Below are 22,131 nucleotides of genomic sequence, written 5' to 3' on the forward strand. Positions count from 1 at the left end.
TTCCAAGCAGAAGCTTTAAATTTGGGTCAAGTAGTCAAGTTTATCAGTTTTTCGTTACAGAAAAAGTATTTGCATTGTCCTGGATCCCAGAGAGGCTCCCCTGTGCTCTCTTCTAGTTTTAAGTCATACATTTAGGCTCTGATCCGTTCTGGATTAATTTTTGTGTCAGTATGACATTTACGTTGAGGGTCACTTCTTTTTTTTTTTGGCCACTGGGTATGGTGTTGCTCCACCACCGCTTGCTGAGAGGTTGTCTGTCCTTCACTGATTGGTCTGTGTCTTTGTAAAACATCAGTGGGGCATGTCTGTGGGTCTGTCTTGGGGTTTCCGTATTCTGTTTGTTGGCCTGTCTCTCCTCATACAGTCTTGATTACTATAAGTAATCAAGTAAGTCTTAAAATCAGGTAGACTGATTCCTCCCACGTAATTCTTTTCCAAAAGGGTCCTAGCTATTCCACTTCTGTGACCTTTCTATATGAATTTTAGAATTATCTTGTCTATGGTTACAAAAAATGTTGCTCGGATTTTGAAAGGAATTGTGTTAAACCTGTGTATCAGTTTTGGGAGAGCTGACGTCTTTGCTGCGTTGAGTCTTTCAATCTGTGAGGATGGTATGTCTCTCCGTTTATGTAGACCTAGATTTCTTTCATCAGGAATTTGTAGTTTTCAGCATGTAAGTCCTGTACGTGTTTTGTTAGATGTACATGTAGGTATATTTTTCTGTGTGTGATTGTAGGTGGTATTGCATTCTTAATTTTAGTAATTGCTAGTACATGGAACGGCAGTTTATCTTATATCCTGTGACCTTGACAGTCACTTATTTGTTCTAGTAGTTTTTGGTAGATTCCCTGGGATTGTCTACCAAGACATCCCTGTCATCTGCAAAAAGGGACAAGGTTATTTCTTCCTTCCAATCTGTGTGCATTTTCTTGCCTCATCTCACTGTGTTGAGTAAGAGTGGTGAGCAGGCATCCTTGCTGTGTTCCCCATCTTGAGGAGAAAGCGTTAACTGTAAGATTTTTGTAGATGCTCTGTATCGAGTTCAGAAAGTTCTCTGAGAGATTTTTATCATGGATAGATGTTGAGTATTTTCACAGCTTTCTTATGCATTGAATGATATTTTCATGTGGTTTCACTGATTTTCAGATATTGGACCAGCTTGCATCCCTGGAATAAATCCCACTTGATTGGGATATATAATTCCTCTTACATGTTGGTAATCTCTATTTGTTAATACTTTGTTGAGGAGGGCTTCTCTCATAGCTCAGTTGGTAAAGAATCCACCTGCAACACAGGAAACCCCAGTTCTATTCTTGGGTCAGGGAGATCCACTGGAGAAGGGATACAGTAACCACTCCAGTGTTCTTGGGCTTCCCTGGTGGCTCAGCTGGTAAAGAATCCATCTGCAATGTAGGAGACCTGGTTTCAACCCCTGGGCTCCATGGTCTGTAATGATATCACCTGAAACATTTCTTATATTGGTGATTTGTCTTTTTTCTCTTTTTTCTTTGTCAGTTTTGCTAGAGGCTTTCCAATTTGATTGATCTTTTCAGAGAACCAGCTCTTCATTTCATTGATTTTTTTTCTCCCCTCTATTGATTTTCTGTTTTCAGTTTCATTGATTTCTATTTTTATCATTATTTTTCTTCCTTCTGCTTGTTTTGGGTTTGTTTTGTTCTTTTTTTGAGTTCTTGAGATGAGAGCTTATTGATTTCAAACTTTTCCTTCTTTCTAGTACATGAACTTAGTGCTATAAATTCTCCTTATGGCTCTTAAGTGGTGTCCCACAGGTTTTGGGATATTATATTTTCATTTTCTTTTAATGTGATTTTCTTGAGACTTCCTCTCTGACGTCGGATGACTTAGAGGAGTGTTGCTTGTTTCCAGGTGTTTGGAGATTTTCCTGTTGCTTTTCTGTTACTGATTTCCTGTTCGAGCCCGTTGCGCTTGGAGAGCACAGTCTGCATGGTTCCGGTTCTTTTCGGTTTCTTGCAGTTTTTTTTCCTGGCCCAGAATATGGACTATCTCGGTGTAAGTTTCATAGGTACTTGAAGAGAATGTGTCTTCTGCTGTTTTGGGGTGGATAGTTTGTAAATGTTGCTTAGATCCTATTAGTTGATGCTCAGTTCTCTGTATCTTTGTGGATTAATTATCTAGGTCTATCGTGGAGGAACCTGGCAGGCTACAGTTCATGGCCTGCAAAGAGTTGGACATGACAGAGCGACTCTGCTGATCTGATGATCAGTTGTTCAATCGAGTTTTGAAGTCCTCAACTCTAATTGTGGATTTGTCTTTTTTTCCCCCAGTTCTGCCTGTTGCGCTTCACATATTTTGCTGTTGTGTTGTCTGGCACACACATAAGATTGCTATGTGGTCTCAGAGATTAACAATTCCTCGACCACCGTGAAATGTCCCTCTATGTCTCTGATAATTTTCTTTGTTCTGAAATGTTTTATTGGATATCGATAAGACTCTTGAGAGTCCCTTGGACTGCAAGGAGATCCAACCAGTCCATTCTGAAGGAGATCAGCCCTGGGATTTCTTTGGAAGGAATGATGCTGAAGCTGAAACTCTAGTACTTTGGCCACCTCATGCGAAGGATTGACTCATTGGAAAAGACTCTGATGCTGGGAGGGATTGGGGGCAGGAGGAGAAGGGGCCGACAGAGGATGAGATGGCTGGATGGCATCACTGACTCGATGGACGTGAGTCTGGGTGAACTCTGGGAGTCGGTGATGGACAGGGAGGCCTGGCGTGCTGCGATTCATGGGGTCGCAGAGTCGGACACGACTGAGCGACTGATCTGATCTCATCTGATAGCACCTTTGTTTTCTTTTCTTTTTGGGAGGTGCAAGGGGGGCGTGCCGCAAAGTGTGTGGGCTCCTAGTTCTCCACTTGGGGATCAGACCCGTGCCCCCTGCAGGGGAAGCGCAGAGTCTTAACCCCTGGACCACCAGGGAATTCCTCATCTTTGTTTTCTTTTATGTTTGCACGACTTGTCTTTTTCTGTCCCTTTTTATTTTTTAATATGTTGAAGTTTTATTGAAATACAGTTGGTCATCAGTGCTGGACTGGTTTCAGGTATACAGCAAAGTTACTGGTTTATTTTTGGTGGCTCTGGGTCTTGGTTGCTGTGTACGGACTACTTTCTAATTGAGGTGCATGGGCTCCGGCTCTCAGGCACGGGCCCAGCAATTCTGGCACATGGGGTTACTTGCCCCAGACACGTGGGGTCTTCCTGAACCGGGGATTGACCCTCTGCATTGGCAGGCGAATTCCTAACCACTGGACCAGCAGGGAAGTCCCTATATATACTTTTTAAACTTGCCTTTATCGTTATACTTGAAGTGAGTTTCTTGTTGACAGCATATTATTGAGTCTAAAAAAAAATCTGCCAGATCTCTGTCTTTTAATTGGTCTATTTAGCTCATTTACATTTAATGGAATTATTGATATGTCAGGGCTTAAATCTACTATTTTATTTTTTGATTCTGTTTGTTTCTCTGTTTGATCCTGTTTGTTTCTTGATTATTTCTCTGTTTTTTTTCTCTTGCCTTCCAGTGGGTCACTTGAATGTTTTATAAAATTTTATTTTGATGTATCTGTGTTTTAGTAACAGCTCTATTGAGATATGATTCCATACCATGTAAACTTCAGTGGTTTCTAGTCTGTTAAGAGTTGTGTAACCATCACCACGATCAATTTTAGAACATTTTCATCACTCCAGAAAGAAGCCCCGTGCTTTCATCAGTCACTCTCATTTCCTCCATCCCTCCCTAACCTTCACTGCTCCTAGTTCTTGGCAAACACTGGTCTCCTTTATGTCTCCATAAATGGCCTGTTCTGGACATTTCCTATAAATGGAATCATATAACGTGCAGCCTTGTTTGTCTGGTTTTCTCACTTACCAGCATCTTTTTGAGGTTCACCAATGTTTCATGCACTGGAGAAGAAGGAAACTGCAACCCACTCCAGTGTTCTTGCCTGGAGAATCCCAGGGACGGGGGAGCCTGGTGGGCTGCGTCTATGGGGTCTCGCAGAGTCAGACACGACTGAAGCGACTTAGCAGCGGCAGCAGCAGCAGCATGTTGTAGCATGAATCAGTACTTCATTCTTTTTCATGGTGAGCAATATATTACCATACTGAGAGACCACATTTTGTTTATCCATTTGCCCGTTGATGGACATTTCGTGTTGTTTCCAGTTTTTGGCCGTTATGAATAGTGGTGCTGTGAGCATTCATGCACAAGTTTTTGCATGAACATATGTGTTCACTTCTTCTGGGTAGATACCTAGGAGTGGAATTGCTTGGTCACGTGTTAACTCTGTGTTCAGCCTTTCGAAGAACTGTCAGACTGTTTTCCGAAAATGGCCGTGCCGTTTTACAGTCCCACCACGTCATCACCAACAGTTTCCATCTGCCTTTTGTATTACAGCCATTCCAGTGAGCGTGTGGTGCTAGTTCACTGTGGTTCTAATTTGCATTTCTGTGATGGCTGCTCATGTTCAGTACCGTTTCGTGTGCGTGTTGGACGTTCATGTATTTCTCTGGAGACGTGTCTCTTTAGATGCTTTGTCCATTTTAAAATTCAGTTATTTGTCTTTTAATTGTGGAGTTGTCAGTTCGCTATATATTCTAGATACAAGTCTCTGGTCAGAAACATGACTTACCGATATGCCTTCCCATTCTTTGTCTTTTCACTTTCTTGAATGGTATTCTTTCAACCACAAAATTTTTTAATTTTTATGAAATCAAATTTATCTCTTTGTTTCCTTGGGCTTCCTGTGTCATATCTAAGATTCCACTGTCACAAATGTTTACCCCTATATTTTCTGAAGTGTTTTATAGTTTTTGCTATACTCTTACATGTAGGTCTTTGACTTAAGTTAAGTTTTGTATATGGTGTGAGGTAAGGGTCCAACTTCATTCTTTTACATCTGACTATCCATGGGCCTCGAGTTGTGTTTTGAAACAGTTCCCCCCCCACCCCATTGGCACCCTTGTTAGAAAATCAGTTGGCCACAGATGCATGGGTTTATTTCTAGACTCTCAGTTCTGTTCCATTGATCTGTATGTCAGTACCAATACATGAACTGTGAACTTCCAGATGTTCAAGCTGGTTTCAGAAAAGGCAGACGAACCAGAGACCAAATTGCCAACATCTGCTGGATCATCGAAAAAGCAAGTGAGTTCCAGAAAAACATCTATTTCTGCTTTATTGACTATGCCAAAGCCTTTGACTGTGTGGATCACAATAAACTGTGGAAAATTCTGAAAGAGATGGGAATACCAGACCACCTGACCTGCCTCTTGAGAAACCTGTATGCAGGTCAGGAAGCAACAGTTAGAACTGGACATGGAACAACAGGCTGGTTCCAAATAGAAAAAGGAGTACATCAGGGCTGTATATTGTCACCCTGCTTATTTAACTTCTATGCAGAGTACATCATGAGAAACGCTTGGCTGGAGGAAGCACAAGCTGGAATCAAGATTGCCAGGATAAATATTAATAACCTCAGATATGCAGATGACACCACTCTTATGGCAGAAAGTGAAGAGGAACTAAAAAGCCTCTTGATGAAAGGGAAAGAGGAGAGTGAAAAAGTTGGCTTAAAACTCAACATTCAGAAAACGAAGATCATGGCATCTGGTCCCATCGCTTCATGGGAAATAGATGGCGAAACAGTGGCTGACTTTATTTTTCTGGGCTCCAAAATCACTGCAGATGGTGATTGCAGCCATGAAATTAAAAGACGCTTACTCCTTGGAAGGAAAGTTATGACCAACCTAGATAGCATATTCAAAAGCAGAGACATTACTTTGCCAACAAAGGTCTGTCTAGTCAAGGCTATGGTTTTTCCAGTGGTGGATGTGAGAGTTGGACTGTGAAGAAAGCTGAGCGCCGAAGAATTGATGCTTTAGAACTGTGGTGTTGGAGAAGACTCTTGAGAGTCCCTTGGACTGCAAGGAGATCCAACCAATCCACCCTAGTGGAGATCAGTCCTGAGTGTTCATTGGAAGGACTGATATTGAAGGTGAAACTCCAGTACTTTGGCCACCTCATGCGAAGAGTTGACTCACTGGAAAAGACCCTGATGCTGGGCAAGATTGAAGGCAGGAGGAGAAGGGGACGACAGAGGATGAGATGGTTGGATGGCATCACCGACTCAATGGACATGAGTTTGGGTGGACTCCGGGAGTTGGTGATGGACAGGGAGGCCTGGCATGCTGTGGTTCATGGGGTCACAAAGAGTCGGACATGACTAAGCGACTGAACTGAACCAATACCACACTATAGCTTTGTAGTAAGTTTTAAATTGGGAGGTATGAGTGCTCTAACTTTGTTTCTCCCCTACGAATTTTTTTGGCTGTTCTGAATCCCTTGCCTTTCCATATCAATTTTAGAATTAACTTGTCAGTTTCTACAGAGATGTCAGCTGGGATTTTGATTAGGAGTGCATTGACTTTGTCGATCAATTGGGGTAGTATTCCCATCTTAGCAATGTTACATCTAATCCATGAACATGAATACCTTTCCATTTATTTAAATCTGTAGTTTCTTTCAAAGTTTTGCCGTTTTCAAAGTGTAAGTTTTATACTGAAGTGAAGTGAAGTGAAAGTTGCTCAGTCATGTCCAACTCTTTGCAACCCCATGGGCTATACAGTCCATGGAATTCTCTGGGCCAGAATACCGGAGTGGGTAGCTTTTCCCTTCTCTAGGGGATCTTTCCAACCCAGGGATTGAACCCAGGTCTCCCGCAATCCAGGCGGATTCTTTGCCAGATGACCTACGAAGGAAGCCCAAGAATACTGGAGTGGGTAGCCTATCCCTTCTCCAGCGGATCTTCCTGACATAGGAGTTGAACTGGGGTCTCCTGCAGGTTCTTCAGGCAGGCAGATTCTTTACCAACTGAGCTATGAGAGAAGTTTCATACTACTTCTGTTGAATTTATTCTTAAGTATTTTACGCTTTTGATATCATTATGTATGGCATTTCTTATTGAATTTCATTTTCAGATTGTTCACTGTAGGTATATACAAATGCATTTGATTTTTTATCTATTGACCTTATATGCTGTGATCTTCAGTTCAGTTCAGTTGCTCAGTTGTGTCCGACTCTTTGCGACCCCATGAATCGCAGCACGCCAGGCCTCCCTGTCCATCACCAACTCCTGGAGTTCAGTCAAACTCACGACCATCAAGTCAGTGATGCCATCCAGCCATCTCATCCTCTGTCGTCCCCTTCTCCTCCTGCCCCCAATCCCTCCCAGCATCAGAGTCTTTTCCAATGAGTCAACTCTTTGCATGAGGTGGCCAAAGTACTGGAGTTTCAGCTTTAGCATCCTTCCTTCCAAATAATTCCCAGGGCTGATCTCCTTTAGAATGGACTGATTGGATCTCCTTGCAGTCCAAGGGACTCTCAGGAGTCTTCTCCAACACCACAGTTCTAAAGCATCAATTCTTCGGTGCTCAGCTTTCTTCACAGTCCAACTCTCACATCCACCACTGGAAAAACCATAGCCTTGACTAGACGGACCTTTGTTGGCAAAGTAATGTCTCTGCTTTTGAATATGCTATCTAGGTTGGTCATAACTTTCCTTCCAAGGAGTAAGCGTCTTTTAATTTCATGGCTGCAATCACCATCTGCAGTGATTTTGGAGCCCAGAAAAATAAAGTCAGCCACTGTTTCGCCATCTATTTCCCATGAAGCGATGGGACCAGATGCCATGATCTTCGTTTTCTGAATGTTGAGTTTTAAGCCAACTTTTTCACTCTCCTCTTTCCCTTTCATCAAGAGGCTTTTTAGTTCCTCTTCACTTTCTGCCATAAGAGTGGTGTCATCTGCATATCTGAGGTTATTGATATTTCTCCCAGCAATCTTGATTCCAGCTTGTGCTTCTTCCAGCCCAGAGTTTCTCATGATGTACTCTGCATAGAAGTTAAATAAGCAGGGTGACAATATACAGCCTTGATGTACTCCTTTTTCTATTTGGAACCAGTCTGTTGTTCCATGTCCAGTTCTAACTGTTGCTTCCTGACCTGCATACAAATTTCTCAAGAGGCAGGTCAGGTGGTCTGGTATTTCCATCTCTTTCAGAATTTTCCACAGTTTATTGTGATCCACACAGTCAAAGGCTTTGGCATAGTCAGTAAGGCAGCAGAAATAGATGTTTTTCTGGAACTCTCTTGCTTTTTCAATGATCCAGCAGATGTTGGCAATTTGGTCTCTGGTTCGTCTGCCTTTTCTAAAACCAGCTTGAACATCTGGAAGTTCACGGTTCACGTATTGCTGAAGCCCGACTTGGAGAATTTTGAGTATTACTTGACTAGCGTGTGAGATGAGTGCAATTGTGCGGTAGTTTGAGCATTCTTTGGCATTGCCTTGCTTTGGGATTGGAATGAAAACTGACCTTTTCCAGTCCTGTGGCCACTGCTGAGTTTTCCAAATGTGCTGGCATATTGAGTGCAGCACTTTCACAGCATCATCTTTCAGGATTTGAAATAGCGCAACTGGAATTCCATCACCTCCACTAGCTTTGTTCGTAGTGATGCCTTCTAAGGCCCACTTGACTTCACAGTCCAGGATGTCTGGCTCTAGGTCAGTGATCACACCATCGTGATTATCTGGGTCGTGAAGATCTTTTTTGTATGCCGTTCCCTTGCTGAACCTGTTGCTCAGTCCTAATAGTCTTTTGGTTGATTCCTTAGCATTTTCTTTGTAGAAGATCACGTGAACTGAGATGGGTGTTCTTTCCCCTTTCTAACTACATGTCTATCATTTCCTTGTCTGGCCTGACTTCTCTTAGGTGGACGTGGAGCTTCTGCCGTGTTGGCCTCCTCCCCTTGTCCCTTCTGTTAGGGGGGAGAATGCAGTGTCTCGCCTTGGGGTGTGGCGTCACTTTGGGGTTTTTCTCGGACGTCCTCCATCAGATTGAGTGCCCCGCTTGCTAGCTGGTTGAATATTTTTTAGGTGCAGAGTGTTTTTGTGTGTTGTTTATCTCTTACGAGTTTTCAGATGACAGATTTAGAATTGTCTTGACAGAGGGTTTCTTCTTTGTTTTGGTTTTGTGTTGTTATTGTTTTTATCTGTCAGAGGTTTTAAAGCAACACTGCAGCATTCCAGTATTGCATATTCAAAACTAACTTTGATGCCCGTTTGTCAGAATTCCACAGGGTAGCTGACTTTATCACTTTATGATTTTTGTGATCTTGAGCATCACGTGGAAGTGATGCTAGCATCTCTGGTTGAAACAGTATATGGAGTTTAAGAAATTCAGAGTAACTGCTTCCGTCATGAAAAAAACACACCCAGATCATTAAAGTGAAATATGCGCTGGATTTATAAATCAGGGCAACGACATCATGTCGTCTTTTTAACCCATTATCAAAGCAGTCTCATTTGCCCAGGATTCCCCTTGATTGCAGAAATTTGAGGTATTACGAGATGCTTTTTGAGCTAGTGGTTTCTGTAAAAATGTCCCATCCCCCTTACACGCTAGGCTCTTTAAAATATTAGAAGTTTCTTTATGTTCCAGGAAATCTGAAAACATTTGGCTTATAAAACTGGTCATTCTCTATTAGCAAGTAAGGATACAGCTCTTTAAGAGAGTCTGTAATTCTTGGACACCTTTCAGAGGTAGGAAAAAGTTCTGCCTTCATTGTGAGGACAGGGCTTCCCTCGAGACTGGGGAGGCCACTCCTTCAGCCACAGGTCAGAAGTAAACACTGTCCTCGATGCAGAAAAGGGACGTTGCCCAAACCACACATTAGGGCACCGGCAGAGTGAGGGACTTTGCCAGCAACCCGCTCGACCTGCTTCTGCAGGTGAGTCCACCCGGCACCTGTCACGTGAAGCATTTAAAGATGGTAGACAGGATGCTTGTACAGATGTTGAGTGGCTTCACAGTGTGTGGGATCCTCCTGGATCAGGGATAGAACCCGTGTGTCCTGTGTCAGCAGGCGGATTCCTTGCCACCGGGCCACCAGGGAAGCCCAGGGGTATCTTTTCTATGGAGAAGAGTCTTTGAAATCTTTCCTGGACAAAAAAATGAACGAGTGTGCACATAGCTGGGCACAGCCTGGGCGGAATGCAAGCAGGCGGGTGAGTCTCCTGGACAGCGGGGGTCCTTGTCCTGGGACAATCCCCTGCGTGGCCCCTGTGATGGTGAAGGGTCAAGCGTTCGACATTGTGCTTAATTTCCACGCTTTTGATAATTCTCTGAACAGTCTGCCGTCCACCTAAAGTTGATGTTCGCGTGTCCCCCTGGGCTCGCCCCTCACCTGGCTGCCTGCCCGTCACGGGGCTGGCACAGCCTCACTATCTGGCCTTTCCTGACCGGGTGGCGTTGGGGCCGGGGGCTGGGGTGGTCTCACAGGAGCAGGTGCGGCAGGGGCTCTGCCGTTCCCGCTGCCTCCAGCCTCTCGTGCAGGCTGAGGTGATGCCTCCATGGCCTGCCCACCCCCCATGAATATCAGCCTCTTGCTCTGTAGGGCAGAATAAGATCGAGTGAGGCGGGCTCCCAGTACCTGGGGATGTCAGATGCAGGCCCTTCTGTGGTCCCAGAGATGAGGGAGGCGCTCTCGGCCCGCTCCAGTTCCAGCCACCCGCCCCCACCCCTGCCGCAGGAGACCGCCTGGCGTCTGGCAGGATGTGGCTTCCAGGGGCTTCCAGGGCCATGGGGGCAGGCGGGGCTGGGGCGGGGCGAACCACTGGGGCCGCTTCCTCCCCCTGGCCCCCAGGGGAGGGTCTGTTCCATCCCGGAATGTGGTGGGACCGGCGGGCCTTGTCCCCACCTTGTGACAGCTCAGAATGCACAGGGTGACCTCAGGCCTGGGGATCTGGGGATGTCTCTGTGTCTTTCTGCCTGTCACTCACACTGATGCACACATACTCACACATATGCTCACACACGCACACACACATGTACTTACATGCCTGCGCACACATACTCACACATGTGCATGCACACATGCATGTACTCACACGCATGCACACACGTACACAACACACATACACATGCTCGCTCACACACATACATGTACCTACACGCACACACTTGCTCACACGTACTCACATGCACGCACACATGTGCACACATGCACACACACTCACACACACGCACACGCACAGGCACACCCCTCCCCACCCGCGGCTCCCCCTCCACCTGTGCAGACCCCCAACCCCCAGTCCCTTGGCACCCAGCGTGTCAGGATGCAGAAGGGGAGGCTCTGGTGGAGGGGTGGCTGGAGAGCAGATGCCTGGCCGCCTGGCCGGTGGAGCGAGCAGGGGAAGGGCCCCGGAGGCCCGAGGGCTGGGAGGACAGGCCCCGGGGCTCCTGAAGATCTGCAGGGCTTGGTGCCCAGCTGTGCCTTCGATGCGTTTTCCTCAGGAGCAGTCTGGCTGTGTGTCCTGATGACTTTAGGCGCGGATGAGCCGGTGAGCCTTCAGGACGACCCTTGACCTTGGAGGCCAGCAGGCCTGGGCCTCTCCGCCCCTCACCTCGTCCAGCCAGCTTGTCCTGGGGGCCTGGCCTCAGCTCAGGGAGAGAACGTGGTGTCTTGACGTGCTGTCGGCAGCGACTGGTGATCTGTGTTCCCAGGCCGTAAAGTCGGGCGTGTGTATTTGCGGCCTTCATTTTTCATAGAGGTGATTGCCGTTCTCAGCCCCACCGTGGGCCGTGGCCCAGGTGGCTGGACCGTCCTCCTCACGCAGGGCGCGCCTGCATCTCCGGGGCACTTTGGGGAGATCTGGTTTGTGGTTGAGATTCTCACGCTGGAGCAGGAGGATGACTGTGTTCAGCTTTTATTTGCCCCCCAGGATTCTGACTGCATTATCCGTATTTCCTTTAATTTGTGGGATTTCTAGTAAATGGGCTTAAAAATAGGTCTGGGCATGATGCCAGGCAGATGCGGGCAGCAGGCGTCTCTGCATCTTGCTAAAGGCAGTGGGGTAACCCCCGTGTCACCCACGCCTGGGCGTCCTGCAGGCTCCTTAGGGGGCCTTCCCACCATGCCCCAGGATGGGCAGGGGTGCGCAGCCCAGGGCCCTGACTCCAGGCTGCTTTCGGGGGCCCGGGACTGGGCTGAAGTTGTGCTGAGCACCAGTCTGTCCCCTGGGGCTGCCCAGGAAGCTGGGGGCCAGGATGAGGGGTGGGAGGCAGACGCCTGCCCTGATGGAGGCCGGGTCACCTGCCTCTGGCCCTGCTCCTCCTGGGCTCCCCTGTCCAGGTAACCCTCTGTCCCAGTTGCAGAGACCCTGAGATCTGGTGTCAGGGCCACCCATGGGGGTCCCAGACGCCCCTCTGGTGCCCACCTGTGGTGGCAGGGGCTGACAGGCTCTGAATGGCCCTGGGCATCTGCTCCGAAACCCTGCTCTGTGTCTCCTGCAGACAGGACTGGGCCTAGGGGGCAGCGCCAAGGCCGCCCCAGGCCTCTCCTGCCCGTGCAGGACTGGAGCCTCCCGGGGCTCAGGGAACCCGCTGTCCCCTCCAGTCCTGTCCCCACGCCCTTCCATGGCTTGATGCTCTGCCAGAGATTCCCGGCTGCCCAGTTCTGTTCCCCCAAGCAGGCATCGCCCTGGGGCCGGGGCACACGGGCTCTGACTCTCCTCTGCCACGGAGTCAGGTTCTTCTGTAGAGCTGGTTGGGTGTGGAGGCAAGGGGAGCCCAGGATTGGGGCCCTGTGTGGGACGTCGAGCCAGGGGGCCCCAGGTGCGGGGGTGCAGGGAGGCCCGTTACCAGAACCCCTCAGTGGGACAGGCTGGCCGGCCTTGGGGCAGGGCTGGGGGGTCCCTGAGGTGCCACACGCATGTCCCCGGCCCTCTCGCTGTCTCTCTGCTTTAGGGCCACGTGGGTGAGCCTGGCTCAGGAGTGGCCTGGGACGCCGCTGCCTAGCTCCAAGCCGGGGGTGGGGGGTGCCTGGACCCCTGCTACCCCCACAGCCACCCAGCCGGGAGGGTGGAGGTGGGGTGCCTGCGCCGTGGCCCCCATCTCAGTGTAATTGCTGCCCCCTGCCCCCCCGCCCCCGCCAGTAGCTGATTTAGTATTTCTGTGTCGGTCTGATTTACATTAGATTTTTAAGCATAATTAGAAATGCAGGGGAGCTTTGTGTCTTACCTCGACTATTTATGGCATGATATGCAGATGAAGAGAGCTATGAATATTAAAGACCGGAGTGTGTATGGAGGCGCTGTTGTTAATGAGCTGGGTGACCGGCCGGCCTGGCGCACTCGCCCCCCACCCTCCCGCCACCCAGACCTGGCTGCTTCCAAGACCCCTGCCGGCCCTCGGAGGGGACATCGAGGTGCTATGGGGACCACAGCGGGGCAGCCAGCGCCTGAGGCCCAGCTCCCCATCCCGGGCAGCCCTTGCTCTCAGTCCGCGCCGCCCCACCCCGACCCTGCCCTGTGCCCTCGAGCCTGGGCACCTGGGGAGACCCTGCTTCAGCCCATGAGGGAGGAGAAGGAGCCGGGAGAAGGAGCCGTCTGCAGGCGCAGAGCCGGCTTTCTAAGTTATTAAACGATGCCTGAGGGGGACACTCTTCAAGCTTACGGTATTTAAATTACAAATACAGGTGGGAGAGATTGTCAGTTCTGTTCTAAACACTGCTTAATTCTTCACAAGCCTTCTGGACCCGCCGGTGGCCAGTCTGTGCACTCGGTGGGACCCTGGGTGTCCAGGCAGGCTCCTGGTGGGGGTGGCTACTGTCCTCCCGTTGGGCCGGCCATTGCTGTTTCTTTAGGTTCATGCCCTGTTCATTTGGCTCCCGACCCCCGACCGGCACCAAAGTCGAAATGTCCGAGCGGAGGGTCAGAGGTTGGCCTGTTGGTGGCAGGAAGTCACCCTCGCAGTGGCGTGTAGGATGGAGCTGGACCACCAGACCCCTAGTCTGGACCCTGGTCAGAGCCCACCGCATAGGCCACGAGCTGTGTGGTGCAGGGCCCTGCAGCCCACCCGATGGTGCGTCCACCCAGCCCCTGCCTGGCCCCCGGGGTCCCACAGCCAGTGGGGCCCTGGGCCCCCAGGGGGCTAGGGATCATTCTGGAGGGCCGGCCAACTGCACGCGTGCCCCTCTCTCTGAGGGCTGGCCCTGCCTCCTGGGGCAGCAGGGGAAGGGCTGGGAAGCACATTTCTGAATTTGCGGATTCTGGCAGGTTGCCCTTCTCTGTTTGAGAAAAAAAAAAAGCTTCCAGGCAAACATTTGTTAGTGCAGTTAAAACCGGCTTTTATGCTTGATGCCGGTCCAGGCTGTGGTCTGGGCGGAGGCTGCCCAGGTGCCTGGCGGAATCCAAGAGGCCTCTCACCTCTGCCTATCAGGCTGGGGTGCGGTGACCTGGGGTCGGGGTGTGTTGGAGGTGGGGCCACAGCCGGGGACCCACGTGACCCTGAGGTTTTGGAGGCCTGTGCATCCCCTCCCCTGGGCACCGGGGACTCTCGGACTGCCAGGCACAGAGGCTGAGGTCAGAGTCTCTTCTCCGCAGCAGAATCCTGGGGACCACGGGCACGTCCAGGCCTCGGTGCCGTCTCTGCCCAGCAGGGTCAGCCCCTTCCCTCCCCCGCCCGATGACCTAAGTTGCCCAGGATGAGGGGTTTTGAAAGCAGGCAGCTGGTTGGGGGGTGGGTGATCAAGTGTAGTCCCGGCCGGAGGCCTGGGCAGGAAGCTCACCCTCTGGGTACCCCGGCTTCCTCATCCGCACCCATCTGGAGGAAATAGGGCTGGTAACCAAGCACACAGGTGGGGACCAGGGGGAGAGGCTCCTGGCAGCTGACACCCCACCCAGAGCTTTGCTGCCCTGCCCCGGCCCTTCCATTAGCAGCCCCATGGCGGCCCAGCCCTGCCTGGGGAGGTATTAAAAGTTTAATGCAAACCTGAGGCTCACACTGAGTGGGACCTCGCCCACTTCTTGGGGGGCTGGCACCCCCAACTGGGCAGCCTTGCTTCACCCAGGCACCTGGGCCTCCCGAGGGTCAGCCCCCAGGCCGCTTCCCCCTTGCCCCTCTGAGAAGCAGAGCGTCAGCCAGGGACTGGAGCTGGAGTGTCAGAGAGCCAGCTAACTGGAGACTGGGCTGCAACCGAGAAGCCAGGCCATTGCTCCAGTGGCAGCTGGCCAGGGGGAGCCCTCCCCCGCCCCCCCATGCTCTCCTGTGGCCCCCGGGTGGAGGCCTGAGTGTATTCCTGGGGCCCTGATGTGCCCACGTGTGTTCGTGCTGACTCAGGAACCTGCCCGCTGCCCTGCAGGACGGACGTGGTCCTGGTGGACATGACCACTGGGGCCTGGCCCTGACTCCGCAGTGCCCTGCCTTCTTGTCACCAGGCCGGCTGCCCCCCGACCCCTCCACCGAGGTCCTGAGGTACAGGGCCTGGAGGCTGGGCAGTGGGGCTGCCAAGGGGATGGGCCCTGGGCTGGGGGCCGGAGGTGCTCCTTTTACTGCTTCCAGAATGTTCCTGGCACACCGGCCCCCCCTTCCCCTGCAGTGGGTGCCTTTAATGCCTGTGCATTTGCCAAGGTCCAGACCTCTGATTAGATTGGTAAAATTAAATCCTGCAAAATAATTTTTATTTAATGTAATTTATCTCGCCTCCCTTTCCCTCGCCGGTAACGATCCTGCAGAAATGACCCGTTGCGTTCCTCTGCCGTGCCCCTGCTACGGGAGGCTCTTGGGTCAGGGTGGGTGGACTCCACACCCCCGCCCCAGATGCCCCTTCGGCCCCCGTGTGCGTGTGTGTCTGCACTTTTGGGGCCCGTACCCCCGCGTCCTTCTCTCGTCCACCTGGGGCCACGCTGCCTGCAAGGCGCCTGGTCATGCTCTGGTGGACGAGCCGTCATCCCAGGCCCAGCTCTCAGCCCTCCCTGAGGGAGGGCCCACAGAAGAGAATCCCCCCTGCCCCCCACTTCTTCCTTGGGAGCTCTTGGAGTCCGTGTGGAGTGGCACCCCCACCCCCACCAAGGCTGGCACAGCTACATGGGCTGGACTCTGGCTTTGTGGCGTCAGGTTTCCCAAAGCGAGTTCCATTCTGAAGGGCCTTATGAGGGGGAGGGCTCCGTGGTGCAGTGGCTTTGAGGATGGCCGGGATGAGCGAAGTTAGGGGTCTCGGATGTTCCCTCCACATCTTCAGAACCTTCTGTAAGTAGCCAGCCCAGGAGTCCTGCTGCGAAGGGAAGAGAACAGGAGGGGAAACTGAGGCACAGAAGGAAGAGGCAGTCGTGTAGGGGTGAGAAGGGGAAGGCCCGCCCAGGTCCCCCACCTCTCTCTTCTCTGCCCCTGCCCGCGGGTTGGCCCTGGGCTCATCCCCGCCTCTCTCTTCTCTGCCCCTGCCCGCGGGTTGGCCCTGGGCTCGTCCCCCGCCTCTCTCTTCTCTGCCCCTGCCCGCGGGCTGGCCCTGGGCTCGTCCTGCTTTCACGGCCCTGGGTGTGTAAACCAAGCCTTTATTTTATTCTTTTCTCCTAAAGTTCAGCTTTGTTCTCACTCCGGCCGAGGCTTCTAAGAAAGCAACCTGAAACCTGCTTGGGCTGGGCTGTCTGTCCCGGGCTGGGCGGCTGGGGCGGCCGCCTCACCCTCACAGGTGGCCTGAGGACACGGCAACAGCAGGGCTGGCTGTCCCTGTCCCTGGGGACCAGGTGGCTTGTCACCTCGCAGGGGAGAGTGGCGGCCCCTCTCTGGGCGAACGGTCTGGCTGCATCCCCAGGGGGAGGCCCGCGCAGCAGGGCTGGAGTGGTGGGGGCGGTCCCAGCAGGGAGCGTCACCAGATGGATTTTACACGTCACTTGTGCCAGGCTCCAGCTGGGCACTTTGCTAATAACGTCGTCTCCCTCAACCCCGCGGCCGCCTTAGGAAGGTGACCCTCACCCCCATCCCTGGCGGGCATCCTTTGCTAGATAGAGGCCACGGGATCTGCGTTCGAGGTGGCCGGGCACATGGAGCAGTGCCCAGTGGAACCAGGACGTGCTCTTGAAGGGGACAGCTCCATAGGCTGTCCCCTGCTCTCAGCTGGGGATCTGGCTGCTCCCTGCCCAGCCCTGGGCAGTTGAGACCCTCTGGGGCTAGTGCCCACTGCGCCTTTGCAGCCTCTGCCCACCCCTGCCCGGCTAGGTCACCCCTCCCCTCTCACAGCACAGGAGCCCCATCTGGCTCAGGAGACCCCATCATGGTCTTTGGGAGTCTCCCAGCAGTGGGTGCAGGGGGCCATGTCGGGGGCCTGTCCCCACTGTGGTGTGTGTTCCTGGGCAGCAGAGCTCGTCCCTTACTTAGCCCTCCCTGGCCATGCCCAGCACGGGGTTAAATGCCCATCAGGTGTCGGGCAGACCCACCGCAGCCTCACCAAGTTCCCGTGTGGCACTGGGAGGACTTCCCTGTGGAGGTGGCGCCTGAAGGTGGCAGGTCTGCTCGAGGAAGGGCCCGGCGCGGCACAGGCAGGGGAGAGCTCATGGAGGGTGTGGCTCTCTCTGCTTCCTTGCCCATCACAGGTCCTGCTGTTCTTTGACCTGAGTGTCCCCCTGTTGCCCCAGGTTGGCTTCCTCTGTGCCCAGTCTGCCCCGCTTTCTGTGGCTGAGTGGGCGCAGGGGCCCATGCCTGTGACTCCTCACCCGAGGCCCCAACCCTGCATCTTGGGGCCGGTGGGCTTCACCTAGGCTCCAGCGAAGGGGGACCACCCGAAGGACACCGGGAGCCCAGTCCGGGGGGGCCTGGTGATGCTATGGGCAGGGGACACGCGAGTGGAGGTGTGCAGACATGGGTGTCTGCGTGGACCCGCGGTGTGGCCGCGCCCCAGATGCAGAGGCCGCCAGGGGAGCCGACCGTGTAGGGAAGAAGGGTCCTCAGTGCCTCGCTGAGATGCGGCCACCCCACATGAGCCTTGAGCTGGGGGAGGCCCGGCCAGACCCCACTGTCCTCAGCCCACGTGGCCCCCAGGTCCCCAGAGTGCCGAGCAGGCGCCGTTTCTGTGAACGCTGCCCACACATGCCTGCGTCGCCCTCACCCCAGAGTTGTCCTGGGCCCCATACAGGACACACAAAGCCGCCTCTGCGGCCGCTGCTCCCTGGGCGGGCTTCCCACACCTGGACTTCCTCCGGCTCTCCATTCGGTGGCTTTTCCTACCATCTCTCTCTCTTGGAAGCCGAGCCCCATGGGGTGTGAATGGGAAGGCTCCAGATGGCCGTTTCCTTCCCTCCGGATGCCGCGGAGGGGACCATGCGGGATGCCGCCCTGATGGCCATGATGCTGGGCGCTGCAGGGACCAGGCCTGCCTTGGCCGTCTCCTGTCTCAGCCCAGCCCCTCCCTGCAGGTGGACGCCCCGTGGGTGGGCAGGCCAGCGGTCTGCCCATGGGCCCACGAAGCTGGGCAGCGGGGCGGGCTGGGGGGCACCGTCCTCTCTTCAGCAGGGCAGGCAGCGTGCCAGGGACGGGCTCAGCGGTCCATGGACAGTGTGGGGCCACACGGGTGACCTACCGCCTCCCCTTGCCAAGTCCACCGGGGACCAGGGCTGGTTCTTCAGGGGGCTCCCGCCTCTGGCCACCGCGGGCCCGGCCCCAGCTGCCATCACAGAGTTGCACGACTCTAAGAGAGCTGTCCTGGCCAAGGCGGCGGGAGTTGGGGTGCAGAGTGGCTCGCTGGGTGGGCGAGTGGGATGAGGGTGTTGGGGCTGGACCATACGGCTCATGGCTCCCGAGACCCCAGGAAGTGGGGAGGGGGGCACTGGGGCCCTGCAGGGCACTGGGGGGCGGGGCCCTGGGCCGCCGCTGCCTCCTCCTCCTGGCTCCTCTCTCTCTCTCTCCCTCTTTCTGCTCCGTTTCCCTCCTTTCCCTCCCCTTCTGGGCTACCCTCTCTCACCAGCTTCTGCTCTCTCTCGGACCCCCTGGCCTCCCTGCCCCCTCGCGCGCCCCAGCCACCCCCCACCCCTTCCCAGGAGTCAGGCGGCTCTGCCAGCCCAGCAGACTGTTTGGAATAGTTTAAATGCTTTGACACTCTGGCTGTACTGGGTGGCAGGGTGGCAGTTTACTGGGTAATTCATATGCAAAAGTGCACTATAAATTTCCAGGCTGTCTCAGTTGCCGTGGCTCCACGAAGCGTCTCCCGCGTACAGTACGGTATTTCTGCCATCTTTGTTTGCATTGCAGTGAGTCATCAAAAGTCTGTCTTGTACCAACACCCGGAGCCGTGCATTCCTCTGGCACCAACACTCCACTGTTTTTTAAAGCCGGGGCTGGGAGCTGGCATTTACTTCGGCTCCCAAATCAAAGGCGGCTATTCATTCCCGAGAGCTGCCTGAATGTCCGTCTGCATCCGGCCTCTTCATTTGGATGCTGTGCGCTGCCCCGGAGAGCCGGGCTGGGTGCAGCTGAGCCGCGGCCCAGCCCCGCGCCGAGACTCGCGCCCCCCCCCCCCTCCTCCTCCTCCTCTCCCGGCTCTTCTCGCCCTCCCCACCCCAAGGGCTCCCGCTCTGTTTGCTGCATTCCCGGAGCAGCTGGTGGCTGCGGGCGGCCGGCCGGGCGTGCGGGCGAGCCTGCCCCTGCCAGGCTGAGTGGGCAGTGCCGGGGCCACGGCGGCAGCGGCCAAAGGTAGGTCTTCCCCGCCGCCGGTGCCACCGGCCGGGCCAGCAACTTCTCCGCAGCTGGGGGTGCGGTGGGGGCGGGGGGGGTACTGCGGGCTCTCCCCGCTGCCCCCCCCAGCAGCCGCCCACCTGCCCAACTCCTGTCTCCGTGCTCCGCCCTCCTTCGCCGGATGCCCGCACTTTCCTCCCGCGGGACAGAGCGGCCCTTTGTACCGGCTCTGACTGCGCAGAGTTGGGCCGGCCCTTCTCCGGCCCATCAGGCCCAGGGAGTCTGGCCCCAGACCCCAGGGGCCGGCAGCACACCCCTGGCAGCATCTGAGCCCTGGCCGGGCCCTCCCCTGTCTCCCCCAGGACCCCTCTAGTCACCTGGGCTGGGAGCAAGCCAGCAGGGATTGGCTGGCAGCAGGAACCGGCGGGGTGGGGGTGGGGGGCCGGGAGGGCAGGCAGGTGGGGCTGCGACAGGCTCCCAACTCCTGCACTGGCCGCCCCGATCCCCAGGCAACTCGGGTCGGGGAGAGCTGGGTCCCAGAGTCGGACTTGCAGCTCGGGTCGGGGGAGTCCGCAGTCTCCTTTGCTCGGAGGGAAGCAGAGACAGCGAAGCGACTGAGTTCTCCCTGCCCCAGCTCTCTTCTCTGGGCGGCCCCCCCCACCCCTGCCCGCCTCTCCAGGGGGCTGGGGGGGGCGCTGCTTCTCACCCTGCAGGGGTAGGACTCTCCCCCCACCCCTGGCGGGCTCTCTGCATGGCTGCTCTAAGAGAAAAGGGAAAAAGCAAACCGAAACCAAAGCCTGAGAGGACCACCCCCCCTCGCCCGTGGTGCCGGTGCTCTGGGTTCTGGCCCCTCCCTTTGCTGCTAACTTTCCTGGGAGAAGAGTTGTGCAGACAGACAGAGGCCCTTGCCCCTCCAGCGCTGTGGCTGGCCGGCCTGTCCTGCCCTTCTGTGTGCCCCGTCTTCGGTCTCCAGGCCTCTCCTCCTGGGCCCCGCCAGAAAGGGGTGTCTCCGGACCTCAGGGGCCCTGCGCTCTGCCCTGGGGTGGCATGGGGGCACCCTCACACACACCTGGCTGGGAACCCAGCTGGGGCTCCTGGGCAGTGCTGAGAGCTCTGCCGGGGTCCCGCTGCTGGTGGGTCTGCAGCCAGACCTGGTCTGGTGCATCATGGCTGGGGCAAGGTCGGGGTACCCTGGGCGGGGGTCAGGGGAGGTGGGCACTGGGGCAGAGCCGGGTGGTGCGGAGCATGGCCCGGCCGCTGGACGTCCAGGAGCCCAACCCTGACCCCCACACACACGCCCTGTCTCCTGCAGATGCGCCCCATCCGGCGGCTCCCTCGCTGAGAGTCTGAGGCCGGCCCCCTCGCCTCCCGCCATGTCGCAGATGCTGCACATCGAGATCCCCAACTTCGGGAACACTGTGCTCGGCTGCCTCAACGAGCAGCGTCTGCTGGGCCTCTACTGCGATGTTTCCATCGTGGTCAAGGGCCAGGCCTTCAAGGCCCACAGGGCCGTCCTGGCCGCCAGCAGCCTCTACTTCCGCGACCTGTTCAGCGGCAACAGCAAGAGCGCCTTCGAGCTGCCGGGCACGGTGCCGCCCGCCTGCTTCCAGCAGATCCTGTCCTTCTGCTACACGGGCAGGCTGACCATGGCGGCCAGTGAGCAGCTCGTGGTCATGTACACGGCCGGCTTCCTGCAGATCCAGCACATCGTGGAGCGCGGCACCGACCTCATGTTCAAGGTGAGCTCGCCCCACTGTGACTCGCAGACCACCATGATCGAGGACGCCAGCTCCGAGCCCCAGAGCCCCTGCAACCAGCTGCAGCCGGCCGCCGCGCCCCCCTACGTCGTGTCCCCCTCTGTGCCCATCCCGCTGCTGACCCGCGTCAAGCACGAAGCCCTGGAGCTGCCTCTGGCCGCCGGCCCGGGCCTGGCCCCCAAGCGCCCTCTGGAGACGGGGCCCCGGGATGGCGCAGCGGTGGCCACCGGCTCGGCAGTGGCCGCGGGCACGGCCCCTCTCAAGCTGCCCCGCGTCTCCTACTACGGGGTGCCCAGCCTGGCCACCCTCATCCCCAGCATCCAGCAGGCGCCGTACTCCCAGGGGGAGCGGACCAGCCCGGGGCCAGCAGCCTGCCCACCACGGACAGCCCCACCTCCTACCACAACGAGGAGGATGAGGAGGACGACGAGGCCTACGACACCATGGTGGAGGAGCAGTATGGTCAGATGTACATCAAGGCCACAGGCAGCTATGCAGGTAACTCACGGCGGCCCGGCCCCTGCCGCCACTGTGGCCTCCCGCCCACGGGTATGGCGGGGGCCCTCCAGGCACCTCCCGTGTGGGCACTGAGGCTGACCGGGCCTTACCCGTGGCCTCACAGCCTGGTGGGGAGATGGGCACGTCCCAGAGACGTGCAGGGGTCAGTCCCAGCTCAGACCAGACGAGCTGGGGGGAGCTGACCCTGAGGCTCAAGCAGGAATCGGGTCCCTCTTGCAAGGCCTTAGCTGAGGACTTTATACAAAGTCAACCCTGGGTGAGATGGGAGGCCCTGGAACAGTTCAGCTGCAGCGGAGCGCGTGGGCCAGGACCCGGG

At 55.1% G+C, this 22,131-nt stretch overlaps 1 protein-coding gene across 1 annotated transcript in view; it reads left to right on the forward strand.

The window, feature by feature from the left end:
* Nucleotides 1-19,024: 19,024 nt before the first annotated feature.
* NACC2 (NACC family member 2) overlaps nucleotides 19,025-22,131 on the forward strand; it is a 38,317-nt gene continuing 35,210 nt past the window's right edge. Inside the window, 3 exon segments of the mRNA XM_070378751.1 lie at nucleotides 19,025-19,557; nucleotides 20,852-21,648; nucleotides 21,651-21,794. Coding sequence (XP_070234852.1) covers nucleotides 20,913-21,648; nucleotides 21,651-21,794 — 880 coding nt within the window. The 5' untranslated portion in view covers nucleotides 19,025-19,557; nucleotides 20,852-20,912.

The sequence above is a fragment of the Bos mutus genome, chromosome 11 (assembly GCF_027580195.1).
Source record: "Bos mutus isolate GX-2022 chromosome 11, NWIPB_WYAK_1.1, whole genome shotgun sequence".
NCBI classification, from domain to species: domain Eukaryota; kingdom Metazoa; phylum Chordata; class Mammalia; order Artiodactyla; family Bovidae; genus Bos; species Bos mutus.